The following is a 16,448-nucleotide window of genomic DNA, read 5'->3' on the forward strand; positions in this document are numbered from 1 at the left end:
AAAGAAAATAACTTGCAACCTAAAATATGAAAAAAAAATCGCATGCATAACAATGTTTAGAACCTAAAATGACTGCTTGAGCTTGCTGCTGCAAATGACAAACTTCAGAACCTAAGCTAACTGCTTATGTTTGCTGCCAGTCTCAAAACAGGATCCCCCCCAAACACATGACCTATGACTAAAATACTATGATTAAACAAACACTGCGTCATTACTTTAAGATAAACACGATATTTCCATGAAATGGTAGCGTCGTAGAGCTAGTAGATGTGCACAAAGATCAAAACCTTCCTCAAGCAACTTCATCATGAAACTGCTAACATAGTTCTCCCAATTTGGTAGAAAAAACAACACAGATAGTAATTCTCCTCTTTTAGTCTTCTTGGATTTGTTGGGATTTTTGTTTGCTTAGATTCTTTACAGGAGGAACAACCACTTGCTCCTGCGTCATAGCATATGTACACATTAATGTGATATCTGAATGAGATTTTGCTCTATCTTATACTGTATAAATGTTTGCCAGGTAAAATTTATAGCACATACATTGACTGTTTTAACTTCTTCAAGCTGGTGTCCCTTGTCAAATTCCTGAATATGAATGAGGTTTTAGACAGAATTAAATGAAAACGTTTTTATTTATCAAATAGTCAATGCTCCCAAGTAGTGTTTTCACAAAGCTCTCTTCAAGGAAATTTACCTCAATTATTGTTGTCTGATTCATTTCAGGAGTAACCACGGCCTGAATATTCCCAAGCAACTCATTAATCCGTGCAGTCTCTAGTTCATGCGGCAGCTGCAAGTTTAACATGTAGTTCTTAAAGTGAGTAATTCATTCTAGAAACAAACAATTATCTCAGTTTCCTGCCAAAATGAACTATTTAAATCAGTTATAGGACAGTAAGAGATGACATAGACATCAAGGAGTCGACAATACAATGATCTTTTCGTTCTAAATGCTCAAAGCATCCATGGATATGTGATAATGGAGTGGCTACTCATCAAATTCTAGATCCAATTGTTCTTTCTCGTATCGTCAAATTACCTGCAGTGAATAAATTAAAGAAATTAGATCTATAGGTGTGTTTATATGCCATGGAGAAGTTATTTCTAATTTTGCACATTATGACTCAGAATTCTAAAAAGTCGTAACAAAAGAAAATGCCATGGTGTTAAAGAAAAAAGGGACATGTCACGAATGGTAAATGAACTGGTTCGTTTTAAATCCATAGAAAGATTACAGTAAGTGGTAAAAGCCATTGTCTGTGAAGAGTGTAAAGGTCTTCTGTACTTCGATCTGCATTTGGAGCAATGTATTTGCTAGCATCTCTATTCAGATCAAGTTACAGAGGGAACTCAGCGATCATTTACCTGGGCAAACAATAAATGTTGATTTGAATTTGATTGTAATTACAACACATCTCAAGCATACTCTAAAGTACATGGACAATATAACTAATTGAACAGAGTTCAAGTTATCAAAACGAACCTTTACCATGGTATCTCTCATATACTCAAAGCGCCTCAGCTGGAGTCGCAAAACAGGGGAAATCAAGGAAAAGAATGTCATTCTTCGCATACTGCGATATCAAGATTGAAACAAGTCATGAGATATCTTCAAAAATAAACTGTATAAAAAAGTTAACTTACAGACTTCCTTCATCAAACAAAAAATGAACAAGAAGTATAAGGAATATCACATAGTCTCCAACCATACGGAAGAAACAAAGGTTTATTTCAAAATTTAGAAACCTAATACTCAACTATGTAGGTTAGGGGTGCAATCATACAAAAGGTTGGTTGAGTCAGCAACATCCAAGTACATTGAGAAGTGGTCCACATTGTTCCCCTTGGGTAAAATCAGCACACATCTCCATGAAGGTCAACAAATGTTACGAGTACTCTAAAGAATAGAAGGGGTAGAAAAAACTCCATGGTTTCTGCAGGCATGACAGTGGAAGGATCAGGAGCTCACCATTTGAATCCACCACCAACAAAAACCTCTGAATGGTGCTTCTTTCCCACTGAACCTGGTGAATGTCTCAATTGTCCAAGTGAACCGTGATATTTCCATATCTTCCATAGGTTGGCTCTCCGTCGTGCTCACCACCTTAGTCCGTGCCACCACTGCCAATAGCCATGAAACACGTCCGTATGGAGAATCAGGATAATGTCAGCACATAGAACAAAGTTTCTAATGCGACACATTGTCACACCAAGCAATAAAATGCGATAAGAGCGTATAGTACCTTCCATGGGTTGCGCTCGGCAAGGATGGGACAGAGTGGATGATGCATGAGTGCCTGTGTACCTCAATAGTGGGAGGAGTCACCATGTTGATGAAGGAGACTGGGTCGGCTTCAGTTCTGGTGAAGCACGAGGTGTTTGACCCAGCGGCAGCGATCCCCCACGTGTGACTCACCATAACCTCCTCCTCTAGCACTCCCTTGCCGATGATCGGTACAAGAGGCACTGGAAGCTGGTTCCCTGTAGAAGATCGGTACATGTAACATTAGCGCATCAAGTGAAGAGTGAAGTTGATGATGTTGTGACATAGATATAGAGATTAACCTGCTACAACTAATCAAGACATCAACGAATGCATCTGATGTTAGTAGACAGGTACTGAAGCCTCATGCTCTCGGTCTCACTACACTGCTAATAAAAACTGAGCCAGGTACTGAACATTCATGATTTCTAATCAAACTCACCGGGACTGGGAGTAGATCTCTGCACTACATAACTGTTGGCCTGGTTCTTATTCGTTGAATCGCTGTCGCTAGGGAAGTCTAGTTTGACTTATGACCATTCCAAATATTACTGAAAGTGTTAAGATAAAAAAATCAGATAACTGGATAAAAAATTGAAGGCAAGAAATGTACATCACTGCATATAGAATGTCACATTAGGATTCAATAAAGTCAAACTTCATAAAGTCTGATCAACAATTATCTGCAAAATATGTGCATTCTTTGTAGGTAAATCTGTATCGCTAGATTCACATCATGAACATCTTCTAAATACAGATTGTTTTTGTAACAATTACTGATTATTGTCAGATGGTCAAAGTACACTTCTAAAGACTTCCCCAAATTGTAATGAACCTTATAAAAATAGAGGGAGTAGTCTATAATTGAAAAGAACACATACTTTATCTTCACTACAGATTGAGAAGCAATGGAACGGTATTGGTTATTGGTTATGCGTCATCTACGTCAAAGCGAAGGATGTCCTCAGAATGAAAAAAGTTGAACTAATAAAGGAAGAATTTACCTTGATGTTTGGCCTCAAATGGTTGTGCCATCTTTCTCTGCATTGCTTCCCCACTCCTGCTGGCAGCAGTTGTGCTATGTAAGACCACTTCCTCGGTCCAAATTGTTCCACTAATTTTACCAGTGTCCTATCATTTTTTCATTAATAGATGGTGGAGAACAAGTCACGACTAACAGTAAATAGAAGAAAAAAAGCAAGTATGGATGGATTTTAACTTTTACCTCAGGAGCTATGTAAGATGGAGGGAGGGTGATTTGAGTAGCAAGTTTGTTATATGTCTGCATGTCATAGACAGGAGAACTGACCTCACGACTGAATATATTGCTAATGGTACAATGTACTCCTACTTCTAGTCGCGGTGGGGAGGCCTGCGTCGAGGATGGGCACTCGCTCCACTTCTGGTAGCGACAGCATGCCCTGGATAGGGAGAGAGCGCAGGTCTGAACTTGCCATTGATTGATAACTTACTAATTTCTCCTCAACACTGAATTATTGCAGCTGCAATTTCTACTACTTGCTCAAGAAAACCGATTGTAAAAATTCCTTCCTCCTAGTTCCTAGCAGGTGATCCACGCTAGTAAAAAATATGCAGAAGCCCCTTTGCTCATGAGTAAAAGACAACAGCTCATCACCTTTGGAGTCGTCGACAAACCCCATGGTGGCAGTAGATGCCCTATCCTTTTCGATCCCAAGCGACAGCCCACCTGCGCAGCCCAACAACCAGACATCAAACCGGGGTCACCCACAAATCAATCACGATCTGTGCTGAGGTCAGTCCATGGCAGCGCATATCCGTCCACGATGTAGGCGTGTCTTCTGCCCTGGCACAGGCGCAACCTCAGCGTGTGGGGATAACTATAAGGAATGCTAAGTTTAATGAGTTTGATCAAGAAATCAGTACCAAGTATCTGAATATAGAAAATAGTAGCATTTGTCACTGAATTGAAACGTTGAATAAATCCATAAGTTTGGTCAATTCCGACCCCAAAAATTTTACTACACATAATAGTAGCATCAAGGTTCAGCACAATATCTGTATAACCTTAGCTAGAGCTAGAATCTAGATTCGTTTCAAATGCTCAGATGCACTTCATTATCAGGATGAGCACATTGTACATCATTAATAATAATTGGTTAGAGTTTTTGAGTACTGAAGAAGTTATTTACATATAAAGGTCCATTGTCTTACTTCAGAGCAATCAGTGCTAACTAATCATTTTTAAGCCCAAGTTTGTCATACCTCATTTTAACAGCAAATTGCACATGATCCCAAAAGAATTGGCTGTTAAAACTTGTGTTAGAAATTAACTACACAAAACAGCCCCAAGAGCGGTCATAGGTAGAGCATGGAATATCCCTTGTGTTACTTACCTGAACAAGGGAAATAATGCATCAACTGTGTAACATTATCACTGTAGCACATACAATAAATAAAGTAGTATAAAAGCCATCACGTGGAACCTATTAAACTTTAGTAACTGTTTACACCAGACTAATTCTGGTTCAAGGAAAGAGCATACTAATTCCTTTCACAACAAAATCATGTTGCACCTTAACTATATAGGATTTTTATTTATTTATTTAACATCGAGATTAAACTGGTAATTTTTCCTTCATCGGGTGAGAAGTTCATGTGCTCCAGAGTAAAAAGACCACATAAGATGTAGCTATATTTAATTGTACAAAATAGGTGTTCATGCCATCTAAGTGAAAGCTTCAGTTATGAGCTCATACCTTCAATCTGTAAAATTTGAGCCAGAAAATACCTGCTGCAATGGATCCTAAGCAACTGAGAAAAAATTAAACATAGAGTAAATCATCTGCCAATTGCTCAGATATCTTACGAGTCACAAGTAAAAATGCATTACATTATTTTAAGAGACCAACCAGAACCAGCTAGATAATAAATATTTCAACTCGTCAGAATACCATATACCAATAAAGTAAAATAGTGTCATTTTGCTTTCACAAACTAACCAACCAGAACCATCTAAATAATAAATATTTCAACTCACCAGAATACCATATGCCAGTAAAGTAAGATAGTGCCATTTTGCTTTCTCAAACTATCTCAAATGTTTGGTGGTACTGCTATCCATGTACATCATTATTAATTAAGAGATGTCCTTGTCAGGGTCAAAGTAACTTTATGCCTTGATCCAATGCACCATGCAGCAAAGAAATTTATATGCACAAATACACAAATATGATTGATAAGCTTGGATTGAAGCATTTGCACCAAGGAGATTTTGATTGCTTAACAAAAGCATGTAGTCTTCATTTTGCCAATTGTACAACCAAAGCACAAGAACAAATTTCAAATTGCAATATTGTGGTTATATCTAGGATATAGACAAAATAATTGCATTGCAAATACAACTTCTATGAAAGTATGGTCACTGGAAACACACCATTCACTGGAAACACACCATTCACACACCATTGCAAATACAACTTCTATGAAAGCAAAGCACATGTTCATTATGCTAAAAACAATTAAACCCACTACAAAATCATGGAGTATTTTCCCCCGTCAAAACAGAAAATCTCGAATTCTGAAGGATAGATAATCCAAGACTTACTATTCCCAACTAATATAAATGCAGAGATTATAGAAAACGATTTTTCCATATATACCATATCGAGATAAGTTACAGGATTACACTACCCCATACTCACACTCATTCCATTACAATTGGAGCGAAAACAATTGGAGCGAAAAGAAAATAAGACATGATCTAAGAGTAGCCCTTTGCCAATCAGTAGTCAGACAGTGCAAAAATGTTGTTCTGAAAAATAATAAATGGGAGAGGGAAACGAGACAGACCATTCACAGGCTTGTTGCTAAGGTAATGAGCTCCATCTGATTGGGAGCACCCTCCTTTTCCTCCAGCATGAGAATCTGAACCACACCGAATCTCTGAAAACAGAGTCAAGAGATTAGAGGAATTTCTGCCCCAAAACAATTGGAATGTAGGGGAAAACGAACATGAACAGAGTAGCACTTTGGCAATTACTCGTCAGACATTGTTGAATACTGCACATCTAAGATTGAAACAACACATAATCACAAGGTCAGATGTATACCAGAGACAACACCCTTTCTCTACGCACACGTCGTCGTCCTCGCCATCCTCCACCGCCACCGCAGCGTCCTCGGGCCGCGACGTCTTGGTCACCGACGCCGCCGAGGACGAGGAGAGCGCGCTTTCCAGCCTAGGCCGGCGGTTTGACCGCAGCGCCCGCGAGCGGGACCACCGATTGAGTTGCGGGCTAGCGCGTAGCGCGAGGGACGAGGCGACCACATCCGGGCGTGGTGGCGGCGGGGCGCCGTCAGACTGAGACTGACCTGGCCTCTCGACGGCGGGGGTGAGAGCTGGGGAGGAATCAGGGGCGCAGGACGGGGGGGCGAGGCGGCGACCGGAGGGGCACGGCGGGTGCAGCGGCGCCGCGAGCGGCTTGGTGCTCCCAATCATTGAGCTAAGCTGAGGGCGGCGGGCGGCGGCAGTCCAGCGATCACGAGTCACGAGACGGAGACGATGCCTTTCACTGTTCGCCCGCGTGGGTGGACTGAACGACGGACGGTTGTGGTTACAGAGGAAACGATTTCGCGGCGCCCTGGCGGTGCTCATCGCGGACGAGCACGCCGGCGGCGGCTGGACGGGCGTTGCAGAGGCGGGTTGTGCGGGCAAACGGACGGGGGCGGTTGGCGGCCGGGAGGACGGGGAAGGGCTGGTGGGCGAGGAGAGCGATGCGGGGATCGTGGGAGGGTGTGCGTTGGTGGAGGGAACGCGCATCGGACGGGAGAGGAGATCCACGGCATATCGGACGATTGAGATAGCTAGATGGCAGAACGGCAGAACAGAGGGAGGCAGACTACTCTTACGTACTTAATAAGTAGTACAGATTATATTGAGTAGAGTCTACTGAAATAAAGGTTAGATGTTTATTATTATTATAAAAAGTCTACCACGTTAGTTGAGAATTTTTTCCCTACCACGTTCGGTAATAGTATTCTATGATTTATCCCTTTTAAGCTCATTTAATTAGAATCAACGTGAAATTTCTATTATATTCTTTAATTAGTAGTATTCTAAGATTTATGTTTTCCTAACGTGCCAGTTGGAGGCTTGGAGCTTCTAATTATGTGATATCATGTCCTAAGGCATAATAGAATTTATATAATACTCGTATGTCTTGAAAAAGAATCTCTGCGTCGTGTTTGATTAAGAGCAATTTTGGAATGAGTGATTAACAGAGAACATGTGTAAGGATAAAGTGTGCATATAGCTGTCAAGAATAAGTATCACCAGTTTAAGAATGATCCGAGTGTTACAAATTAGTACGATAAGATTTATTATTCTAGATTCCACGACAAAGCACACATCTTTTCCTTTAATTTTACAAACGCGCATATACGAGTAGAGCCTTTTTACGCGCACACACATTCCTCCACTGGGGAATATAAGAGATGCGAGGCCTTTATCTGCTGTAACGAACGAAACTGGGACGATGCTAGGTAGCTTAGAAGACGATGACAGAATCGACGTGGTGTTTCATCTTCTCTAGGTTCGGCAAGATGGCGAGCTGGATCATTAGCGGTGGCCCGCAGACGAGAGCCAGCGTGCCGTCGCCGCCCTCCGGCACGTGCTCCCGCAGAACGGCCTCCGTTACGATCCCGACGCTGTACTTCCACTCGTCAAGGCGTTTCACCTGGCTGACGACGTACCAAACCTTGAGCCTGTCAGGATACTCGGCTGCCCAGCGGTCCAGCTCGGCGCGCAGGAGGATGTCGTCCTCCGTCCGGTTGGCGTACACGAGGTGCATCTCCGTCTTGTCCTCCGGCTGGTCGCGCAGCACCGCCTGGATCACCTGGTATATCGGCGTGATCCCGCTCCCGCCGGCGACCATGGCGAGGCGGCCCGCCTTGCGCGGCTTGCCGTCGATCACGAAGCCTCCCCGGCCGACGTACTCGACGTGGCCGAGCGGCCCCTTCACGTCGACGCTGGCGCCGACCGGGAGCGAGTCGAGGTACTGGGTCATCCGCCCGCCGTCGGGGAACTTGGGGTTCTCGTTCCTGAAGTACACCTTCACCAGGAGGTCGAAGTGGCCGACCTCGTCCACCGAGCTCGTCGGCGTGTACGCCCGCACGCACAGCTTGCCGTCGATGCTGGCGCACACGAAGATGTGCTTGCCGACGGGGAGGCCGAGCACCTGGCCGGACGACGGCAGCGCGAAGCGGAACAGGCGGACGTCGCGAGACAGCACCGTCCTGGCGACGAGCCTGCACGGGACCTTCTCCCGCGGGTTGGAGAGCGCGACGACGGGCGCCGCTGGGCCCTCGTGGCGGATGGGAGGACTGGGAGCGAGCTCGAGGGGGGAGGCCTGCTCGGCGCCAGCGGTGGTGACGAGATCGCCGATGCGGTATGGGGCGAGGAGCTCCTTGGCCTTGTCGGAGTGGATGGCGTCGAACTCCTCGGTGCAGTCGGTGCCGGCGTTGATGAGGATGCTGTCGGCGCCGCCCGGGTGGTCCTTGAGATACTCCGTGCAGTCGTAGACGTGGCCGTGGACGACGATCCACGCCGAGTCCTGGGACGCGTGCTTGCGCACCTCGGACATGGTGAACTGCTGATTGGTGGTGGAGGTCGCCGCGGACGTGGCCTCTGCGGTCTCGAGGTGCTTCTGCTGCGCCATCCATCCGCCCGGCTGGTTGCCGGGCTGCACCGGGTGCTCGAACGCAAGCCCTGCTTTCTCCCCCATGCGCGGCCGGCACACGTTGACCTTCACCCTGAACCAGCAGTTGGTCATCATTCCCTGCAAACGCGTGATGATACAGCATGAGCATCATAAATTCATAAACAGAGAACACAGCGAACGTCGACATGGACACGGTACCAGTACCATGAGGTTCCAGGTGAGGAACTCCGGCTGCGTGTTGAGCGATTGGTCCCATGCGCGGACGGCGATCTCCTTGCAGGCGAGGAGGTCGATGAGCTCGACGTCGATGGACCAGAAGCACCAGCACCAGTACCTGCCGTACTTGGTGGGCTTCTCCGGGTGGTCAAGCGCGCAGAGGAGCCAGTTCTCGCCGCCGTCCAGCGTCACCTCAACTCGCGTCACTTTCTTGCCACCACCTGCAACAAGTAGGAACGATGAAAAACACAGCAGGGAAGTATAAACCATCTGCAGATGACGCTTGCCAGTTGCCACTCCACATCGGGGGCATGCATGTAGATAAGTGTTACCCGAGTATGCGAATCCCTTCATGGTGTAGATGCGCTGTGTCGTGATGGCGTTGATGGGCAGGAACTCATTGTGCGCCGGCGTTGTGATCACCGAGTTCGTGTTCATCTCGTTGATGACATACTCCGGCTTGTACCACCAGCCTGTATATTATTATTGCGTTTCAGCATATATATGCGTACCAATTCAGTAGAAGCAATTAAATCGGTTCCAGGAGACCAATTCACCTTCGGCGTCGGCGAGCTTGGCGTCGACGTGGGACGGCAGGAAGCGGTTGTCCCGGTAATGGTAGTAGTTGTCGGACTCAGCCGGGGCGACGACGATGCGCTTGAGCCATTTGACCATGCGGCCGGCCGTGCATCCGGGGACGATGAGGCGCACGGGGAAGCCATGGTCGGGCAGCAGCGGCCCGCCGTTCTGCTGGTACGCGAGCATGACGTCCATGGTGGGGTCCAAGGCCCGCTCGCGCGTGATGCTGGTGCCGTACTTGGTGCCGCCGCCGCCGGGGAGGTCCTCGGCGCCCTCGAAGCACACGAAGAGCGCGCCGTCGGCGACGCCGCCGCACCGGCGCAGCACGTCGCGGAGGCGCGCGCCGCGCCACACGGACGTGGACACGGCGCCGGGGCCCCAGTTGAAGCCCAGCGTCTGGCGCGACATGTTCTGCTCCTTGCGCCGGTTGCTGGAGCAGACCAGCGTCACGGGGAGCTCCAGGGCCGGGAAGTCGCGGGCGAGCTCGTCCATGGTGAGGCGGGCGGGCCGCCGGACGAGCCCCGTCACCTCGACGGTCCACGTCGCCCAGTCGCCGCGCGGGACGGGCCCGTGGTTCCGCACGTAGTGCAGCGGGGCCGGCGTGATGAAGCCGTGCCGCATGAGCCGCGGCAGCGGCGGCTCGCCGTTGAACGGGTGCTTCCCCGTCAGACGGATGAGCGACGGGCTGCGCTCGACCCACGCGTCCACGGTGCCCTCGTCGCGCACCGACGGCTCCACGCCGAGATGGCGAAGGTAGTGCGACCCATACGTCTCGTGTCGATCACCCTGATGGTCGTCGTCGTCGTCGTCCGATGCGTCGTCGTCAGCCTTCCGGGCCGACGAGACAAGGGCCGCCGCGACGAAGCCACTGCCGCGCACGGATGAGCGGCGCAGGATGTCGACCGGCAGATCTGGGTACGGCAAACGCTGGGCAGCGGTCGGATCGAGGCTGGCCGAGTGCGTTGGCTGCTCAACACAAGTGCTCATGGTCGATCGGCTGGTTGAAACGTTACTTGTTCTTGCTGCTTGCTGTTGCTGGTGAGTGGTGAGAGATGAGAAGCGGGTGCTCGTTGTTCTCGATACAAGTAGACAGGTTGTTCGATCGGGTTGCGTACCAGCAGTATATATAGACTCGCGTCTCGCGGGCCGGTGAAGCTCCTGCAATCCCGCATGTCTTGGACCATCGGACGCCAAAAAAGAATGGTTCGGATTCGCCATTGAGCAGTGAGCACACGTCACATGAGCGACAACCAGCCAAAACCACATCTGCTCATGCTCAGGTTTCTTCGCACGGTTTTCTCGTGTGCATATATGACCAAAAAAGAAAGAAAGATGAAAACAAGTACGTGTATCTGGTTCATGTGCCACGCAGCTACTACAGTATGTGGTGAAGTTTTAGGGATGCAAGTAGTTATGCAACCACACCAGAATTTTGTAAGAATCAAAATCTATAATATACGACTTTATTAAGAACCTAACACGTGCCTCACCTCGGCGCCGTGCCCTATGGGCCTCACACGCCCAGCCTCTACGCAACGCTTTCTCAGCTACTGACCTATAGATCTCACTACAGGAAACACATAAATTTTCGTGGGCCGTTTTATTTTCGTCGGCCGGCCCACGAAAATTCGAATGTTATTTTCGTCGGCCTCGTGACCGACGAAAATATAGCGTATTTTCGTGGGCCGGGGAATATTTTCGTGGGCAGGCCCATAAAAATACTGAAGTTATTTTCGTCGGCCTCTGGACCGACGAAAATGTGGCGTAGTTTCATCGGCCTCACTGAGGCCGACGAAAATAGTGGCCCTAAAACCCATCGAATCGACCGACGCACGTCCTGACACTCCTGCTCCCCTGTCGCCACCGCGTCGCGCGCGGGCAGAGGCCTCTCTCGCCATCTCGCGGCCGCGGCACCCCACAGCTAGCCTACCACCCGACCTCCCACCGCCGCCGCCGGCCTGCTCCCAACCACAAGTCCAGGAGGACGCCACTTCGATCCGCCTCGGCGTTGTACCACAGTGGTGGGGGTAGAAAGCATGGCAGGTGAGGTGTTTGTGTTTGATTCAACAATTTCATTAACAAGAATGTGTCCACTTAATGGCTCAACTATGTGTACCATGCAGGTTTGCCTTTGGCACCGGCGTTGTGGAGTATAATAGGACAATAGGTTAAGGGAAGGCATCGTCTTCGGCAGGGAGTTCTCGCTCCTCCAGGTCTGCTCGAGAGGCTCAGCTGGAGGAGGAGACTCGGGCAGCACAGGAGCAGGCTCGAGCAGCACAGGAGCAGGCTCGAGCAGCGCAGGAGCAGGTCGGACAGCTGACGCAGTATATGGCTGCTTATTTTCAGGTAATTCATATATCTCATCACGTGTCATTGAATTCAAAGTATAATGTTGCGATTCTAACGTTTCATCCATTTGCAGGAAATGACTACTCGACTCGGCCCTGATATGAACTTGCCCGCTTTTCGCCCTCCCCAGGTAACACTATATGAACACTTCAATTCCATAGCAACTCTTTTTTTATTATCAAAAATGTCTCGTAGGCACAAGGATGGGGACAATGGCCAGGACAAGCTCCAGCGTCGCAGCCACTGTGGACCGGTGTTGGGTGGACGCAGGCACGTCCAGGCACTTGGACGGCTCCACCACCCCAAGGATCGCAACCAGTCCGGGGATGGGTGCCACCAGTCTCCCAAACACTGGCGGGCTCTCAACCATTTCAAGCGTGGATGGCACCGCCACCGACGGGGTGGGTGCCACCACCTCAGGGGTGGCCAGCACAACACTACCCGTGGATGCATGCAGGATCACAGGTGACGTTCCATGTTTAATTTTATGCAAATCGTGACCAAACATATTAATGTATAGGTATAGGGATAGCAATACACAGCCTTATTTGAATGATTGATGAATTGCAGGGTTCAGTGTCAAATGCTCAGGGATCGGAGGGTGCTGCCAACGTCCAAAACTTCCTCGTCCATGGTTCTGGAGGGTGGCGGAGGAGGGAGTGGCCAAAACTCCCACAGCCCGCAGGAGTGAGTTTGATTATAGACTATGTATGGACTATGTATACACTTTATTATGGATGTGATTATGGTATTGAAACTGTATGAACTGTATGAACTATGTATGGACTATGTTTGAAACAATTATGGTATTGCTTGTGAATGTGGTTTGTGAAATCTGTATTGCTTGTGAAATCTGTATATGTCATTGTGGATTATGTGTATTTTGCTGTAAATTAAAAGGTGCAGAAAAATCTGTTTTGGGGGGGTATCATTAATTTTCGTCGGCTTGTTCGGAGGCCCACGAAAATAGCTGTTGTATTTTCGTCGGCCAACGAGGCCCACGAAAATAGCTGTTGTATTTTCGTCGGCCTTGGAAAAGCCGACGAAAATATGTTATTTTTGTCGGTACCGACGAAAATAGTTGTTTATTTTCGTCTAACATATTTTCGGCGGCTATTTTCGTCGGTATGCAGACGAAAATAACCTATTTTCGTTGGTTTAAGCTTATTTTCGTGGGTTTTTGGCCCATGAAAATTTAGGCGTTTCCTGTAGTGTCTCCAGCGTCTGTCCAGCATCCGACCTCGCCCTCGCAGCTACCACACCCACGCCCGCCTACTGCAAAAAAAATTGGGGCTAACCACCGAACCACCAAACTTTAGTGTTTAGAAATAAACAATAATTATATTTAAATAAATATCTAAATACCTATTTATATGATATAAAATAACCGTGGCAAAGTACGGGCAACTGACTAGTCAAAATATATGGATGTAAGGGTCACAAGGGGTGTATAATTTCTTCTTTTTTATCACATATTATAGAAAAATCGTACTATTTCAACGATCATATTTATTTTTGATTCGAAGAATTAAATTATTTTTGGTCCTCAGGTATCGGCCGTCGAAAATAATAGCTTAATTTTAACATTTGGCATCTAGCGTCTAAAATTAAATTATTTAAGACGGCATGAATACGATCGCCAAAAATTATCCTCTGTATCGGTGTAAACATTTTTTGCGTTCACCATTCTCTTTCTCCTTCCTCTCGCCCTAGCTCGTGCACGCCCCCCCCCCCCCCCCCCCCCCCCCCCCCCCGCCTCCCGAGTTCTCGCCCATGTGCGCCATCGCCCATGCCCGCGCGTGCCGCCGCCACATGACCTCGCTCGTGCACGTCGTCGCCACCGGTCCTTGCTCGCACGCACTTCTGGCCCCTCACCCCCATTCACCCTAGCACACCAGCGCGCGCTCCCCTACCCGCTCCTAGCCATCCTTGCGCTCACCTCCGACCATCATCACTCGTGCCTTCGGCTCCTGCACCCTCCATTCAGCCTATCACCCATGTTTGATGTCACTGTCCCGTCGTCTCTAGGCTATTACTCGTAAATTGCTTAATCATTGGTATTTAACTATCTGTGATCAGTTATAAATATTGTTTTATATTATTGCATTGGTATTTGGTAGAAACAAGATGAAGCATATATATAATGGCACTATTAAAATGCTAGTTAGATAATTGGAATACATCAACATCTCTCAAGCTAGGTAATATGTTTGTTATATTGGTATTCTACTTCTCCAGGTAGTAGTCACCGCGTCAATGTAACTGGTCTTAGTGTGATCACGATGCCACATACCTATGTGACTGTCCGCCGTTAGCGCCAGATACTCTGTCAAGGACAGATAGGTAGGACTCAGCCCTATGAAGAATTATTTGATTGTTTTAATATTTCATAAGTATATTATTGTTTTAATATTACATCAATAAAGTAATCAAACCTATATGTCATCTGTTTCGTATCGACACTTCTCATGTGTGTCACAGACGTGAGATTTGTTGGACCGAAATTGTCCCTTAATTTGGACAGCCTCCTAGTGACCGGTATATCATGGTATTTATGATGAGCTAGGTGGGCGAACAAAATTTCAATGGTAAAATCTACATTGTTTTTCACTGCACCATATTCAGATGTGTAGGTGGAAAACAGCGGGGTCATGATGTCGAAATTTTGTTCCAACCCTATAACCTTGTCATAAATAACATGATATATCTATCATTGTTGGATAGGTTTAGGACATATCTAGACAATGTAAAACATTTAGTATTATATAACTTAGTTTATTCTCTATAGCCTCAAATATGCTAGAGAATCGTTGGTGGATGTATGATGATTGGAATAAAAGTCGGGCTCACTCAGCTGAATGGATAGCTAAGACTAAAGATGTTATCAATCGTGCAATTGCTTTCTCAACTATCGCTAAGTTCTAGTGTTCATGTAGAAAGTGTTAGAACGCAAAGTTATTTGACATGTTCACAATCAGTAAACACATCAGTAACAATATTATACTTGGTATTGTAGAAACGTTATAGTGTGGCCTTGAAAGACAAGTGTAGGAAATGGTGACGCCTAAGAGAGGGTGAATTAGAACTTCTAAAAACTATCTCTTAACTAGGCCACAAATTAATCCCTATAACAAATCCTATGCAAATAAGCAATCTAGAATGTGCAAACTAGGTTTTGTCTAAGAGTTGTTATCTCTACCGCAAAAGGAGTTTTTCAACCTAAGTTCCAATCCTAAATATTCTAACTAGAAAGGAGATATTGAAACTTAAGTACTTAATGTGAATGTGGAAGGTAAAGAGCAAAGGTAGAGATGCAAACTCCCGTGGACGACACTGGTATTTTTACCGAGATATCTAGAACCACGTAAGGTCCCAACTAATCCTCGTTGGTGCCCCTACACAAAGGATAGCCCACGCGAGGGCCAAGCACCACGGTCGAGTAACTCCATAGAGAGCCACGTGTCTTCTCCATGCGCAAGTGGTGCTCCGCTTCTAGCTCCTCTCAGACGCTCCCCGTCATCTCCACTATCGAGCTTCTAATCGAAATGTCGCGGGTCTCGTTCCCTTCGGTACATGGTGGCACCCGTGACACAAACTCGGTTGTCACGGTCTCGCAAGACTCTCGCCCCACTCGGTACAATTACAACGGCTCACACAAGAGCCGAGGGGTTTTGCGGGTTTTTCTAAACTCACTCAACTAACTAGGAATCACCTATAGCAAGCACATAAGCGGTCTAACTAACCTAAGCACTTCACAAAGCACCTATACTAATCACCGAGTGATTCTATTAAGAACTTGGATGTATGAGCACTCGAAATGTCTATAACATGTGTTGGTATGTTGCTTGGGCTCCCACACCTTCAAATGCCAGGTTGGGTGAAGTATTTATAGGCACCAACTCAAATATAGTAGTTGGAAAGCAGTTCTACAACTTTCTCCGGGGCACCGGATAGGTGCACCATACTTTCCGGTGGTGCATCGAACATGCCACGTGTACCAACCGTTAAAGGTAGCCGTTGAAGCTTCCAAAGATGGCACACTGGACAGCCCACGCAGAACATGATTGCTTGTCGTATTTTGGCCATAACTTTTAGCTTCAAACTCCGATTTTGATGATCTTGTACTTTTTGGAAAGCTTATGAAATCCTCTTCATCCCAGAGTTGAATCCATATCATTTTGAGCAAATTTGGCACATCGTATAGTCCGGTGAAACAGCTCCTATGCTGCTGCAGTTTTTTCTGCACTTCCAACTTTGTATTGTGGGTATAACTTTTAGCTCTAAACTCTAATTTTGATGATCTTAGACTTTTTGGAAAGCTTATAAAATTATATACA

General features: G+C 46.7%; 1 protein-coding gene and 1 long non-coding RNA gene across 4 annotated transcripts; both read right to left on the bottom strand.

The window, feature by feature from the left end:
- Positions 1-550: 550 nt before the first annotated feature.
- Positions 551-6,375, bottom strand: LOC103644336 (uncharacterized). Of its 3 annotated transcripts, XR_002262456.2 has the most exons (11): positions 3,903-6,375; positions 3,576-3,687; positions 3,271-3,397; positions 2,709-2,817; positions 2,247-2,484; positions 1,973-2,124; positions 1,487-1,577; positions 1,239-1,368; positions 935-1,042; positions 698-793; positions 551-588 (listed from the first exon to the last, which is right to left on the bottom strand). It is a non-coding gene; the product is annotated as an uncharacterized lncRNA (long non-coding RNA). The 3 variants fall into 3 exon arrangements; XR_002262455.2 differs by having other exon boundaries at positions 1,487-2,124; XR_002262457.2 differs by having other exon boundaries at positions 1,487-2,124; positions 3,492-3,687.
- Positions 6,376-7,600: 1,225 nt separating this feature from the next.
- LOC109939975 (nitrate reductase [NADH] 3) lies at positions 7,601-10,842 on the bottom strand. Its single transcript, XM_020538578.1, has 4 exons — positions 9,741-10,842; positions 9,516-9,656; positions 9,172-9,404; positions 7,601-9,084 (listed from the first exon to the last, which is right to left on the bottom strand). Exons 1-4 carry the CDS (start codon positions 10,747-10,749, stop codon positions 7,795-7,797), a joined length of 2,673 nt encoding a protein of 890 aa, XP_020394167.1. The 5' UTR covers positions 10,750-10,842; the 3' UTR covers positions 7,601-7,794.
- Between the last annotated feature and the right edge of the window lie 5,606 nt (positions 10,843-16,448).

This window comes from Zea mays, chromosome 5 (assembly GCF_902167145.1).
Source record: "Zea mays cultivar B73 chromosome 5, Zm-B73-REFERENCE-NAM-5.0, whole genome shotgun sequence".
Classification (NCBI taxonomy): Eukaryota; Viridiplantae; Streptophyta; class Magnoliopsida; order Poales; family Poaceae; genus Zea; species Zea mays.

Coding starts and splice junctions, on each gene's coding strand:
- LOC109939975 (XM_020538578.1), bottom strand. CDS start 10,749: ATGAGCACTTGTGTTGAGCAGCCAACGCACTCGGCCAGCCTCGATCCG. Junction 9,657..9,740: donor CAAGCTCGCCGACGCCGAAG/GTGAATTGGTCT, acceptor AATAATATACAG/GCTGGTGGTACAAGCCGGAG. Junction 9,405..9,515: donor GAAGGGATTCGCATACTCGG/GTAACACTTATC, acceptor TACTTGTTGCAG/GTGGTGGCAAGAAAGTGACG.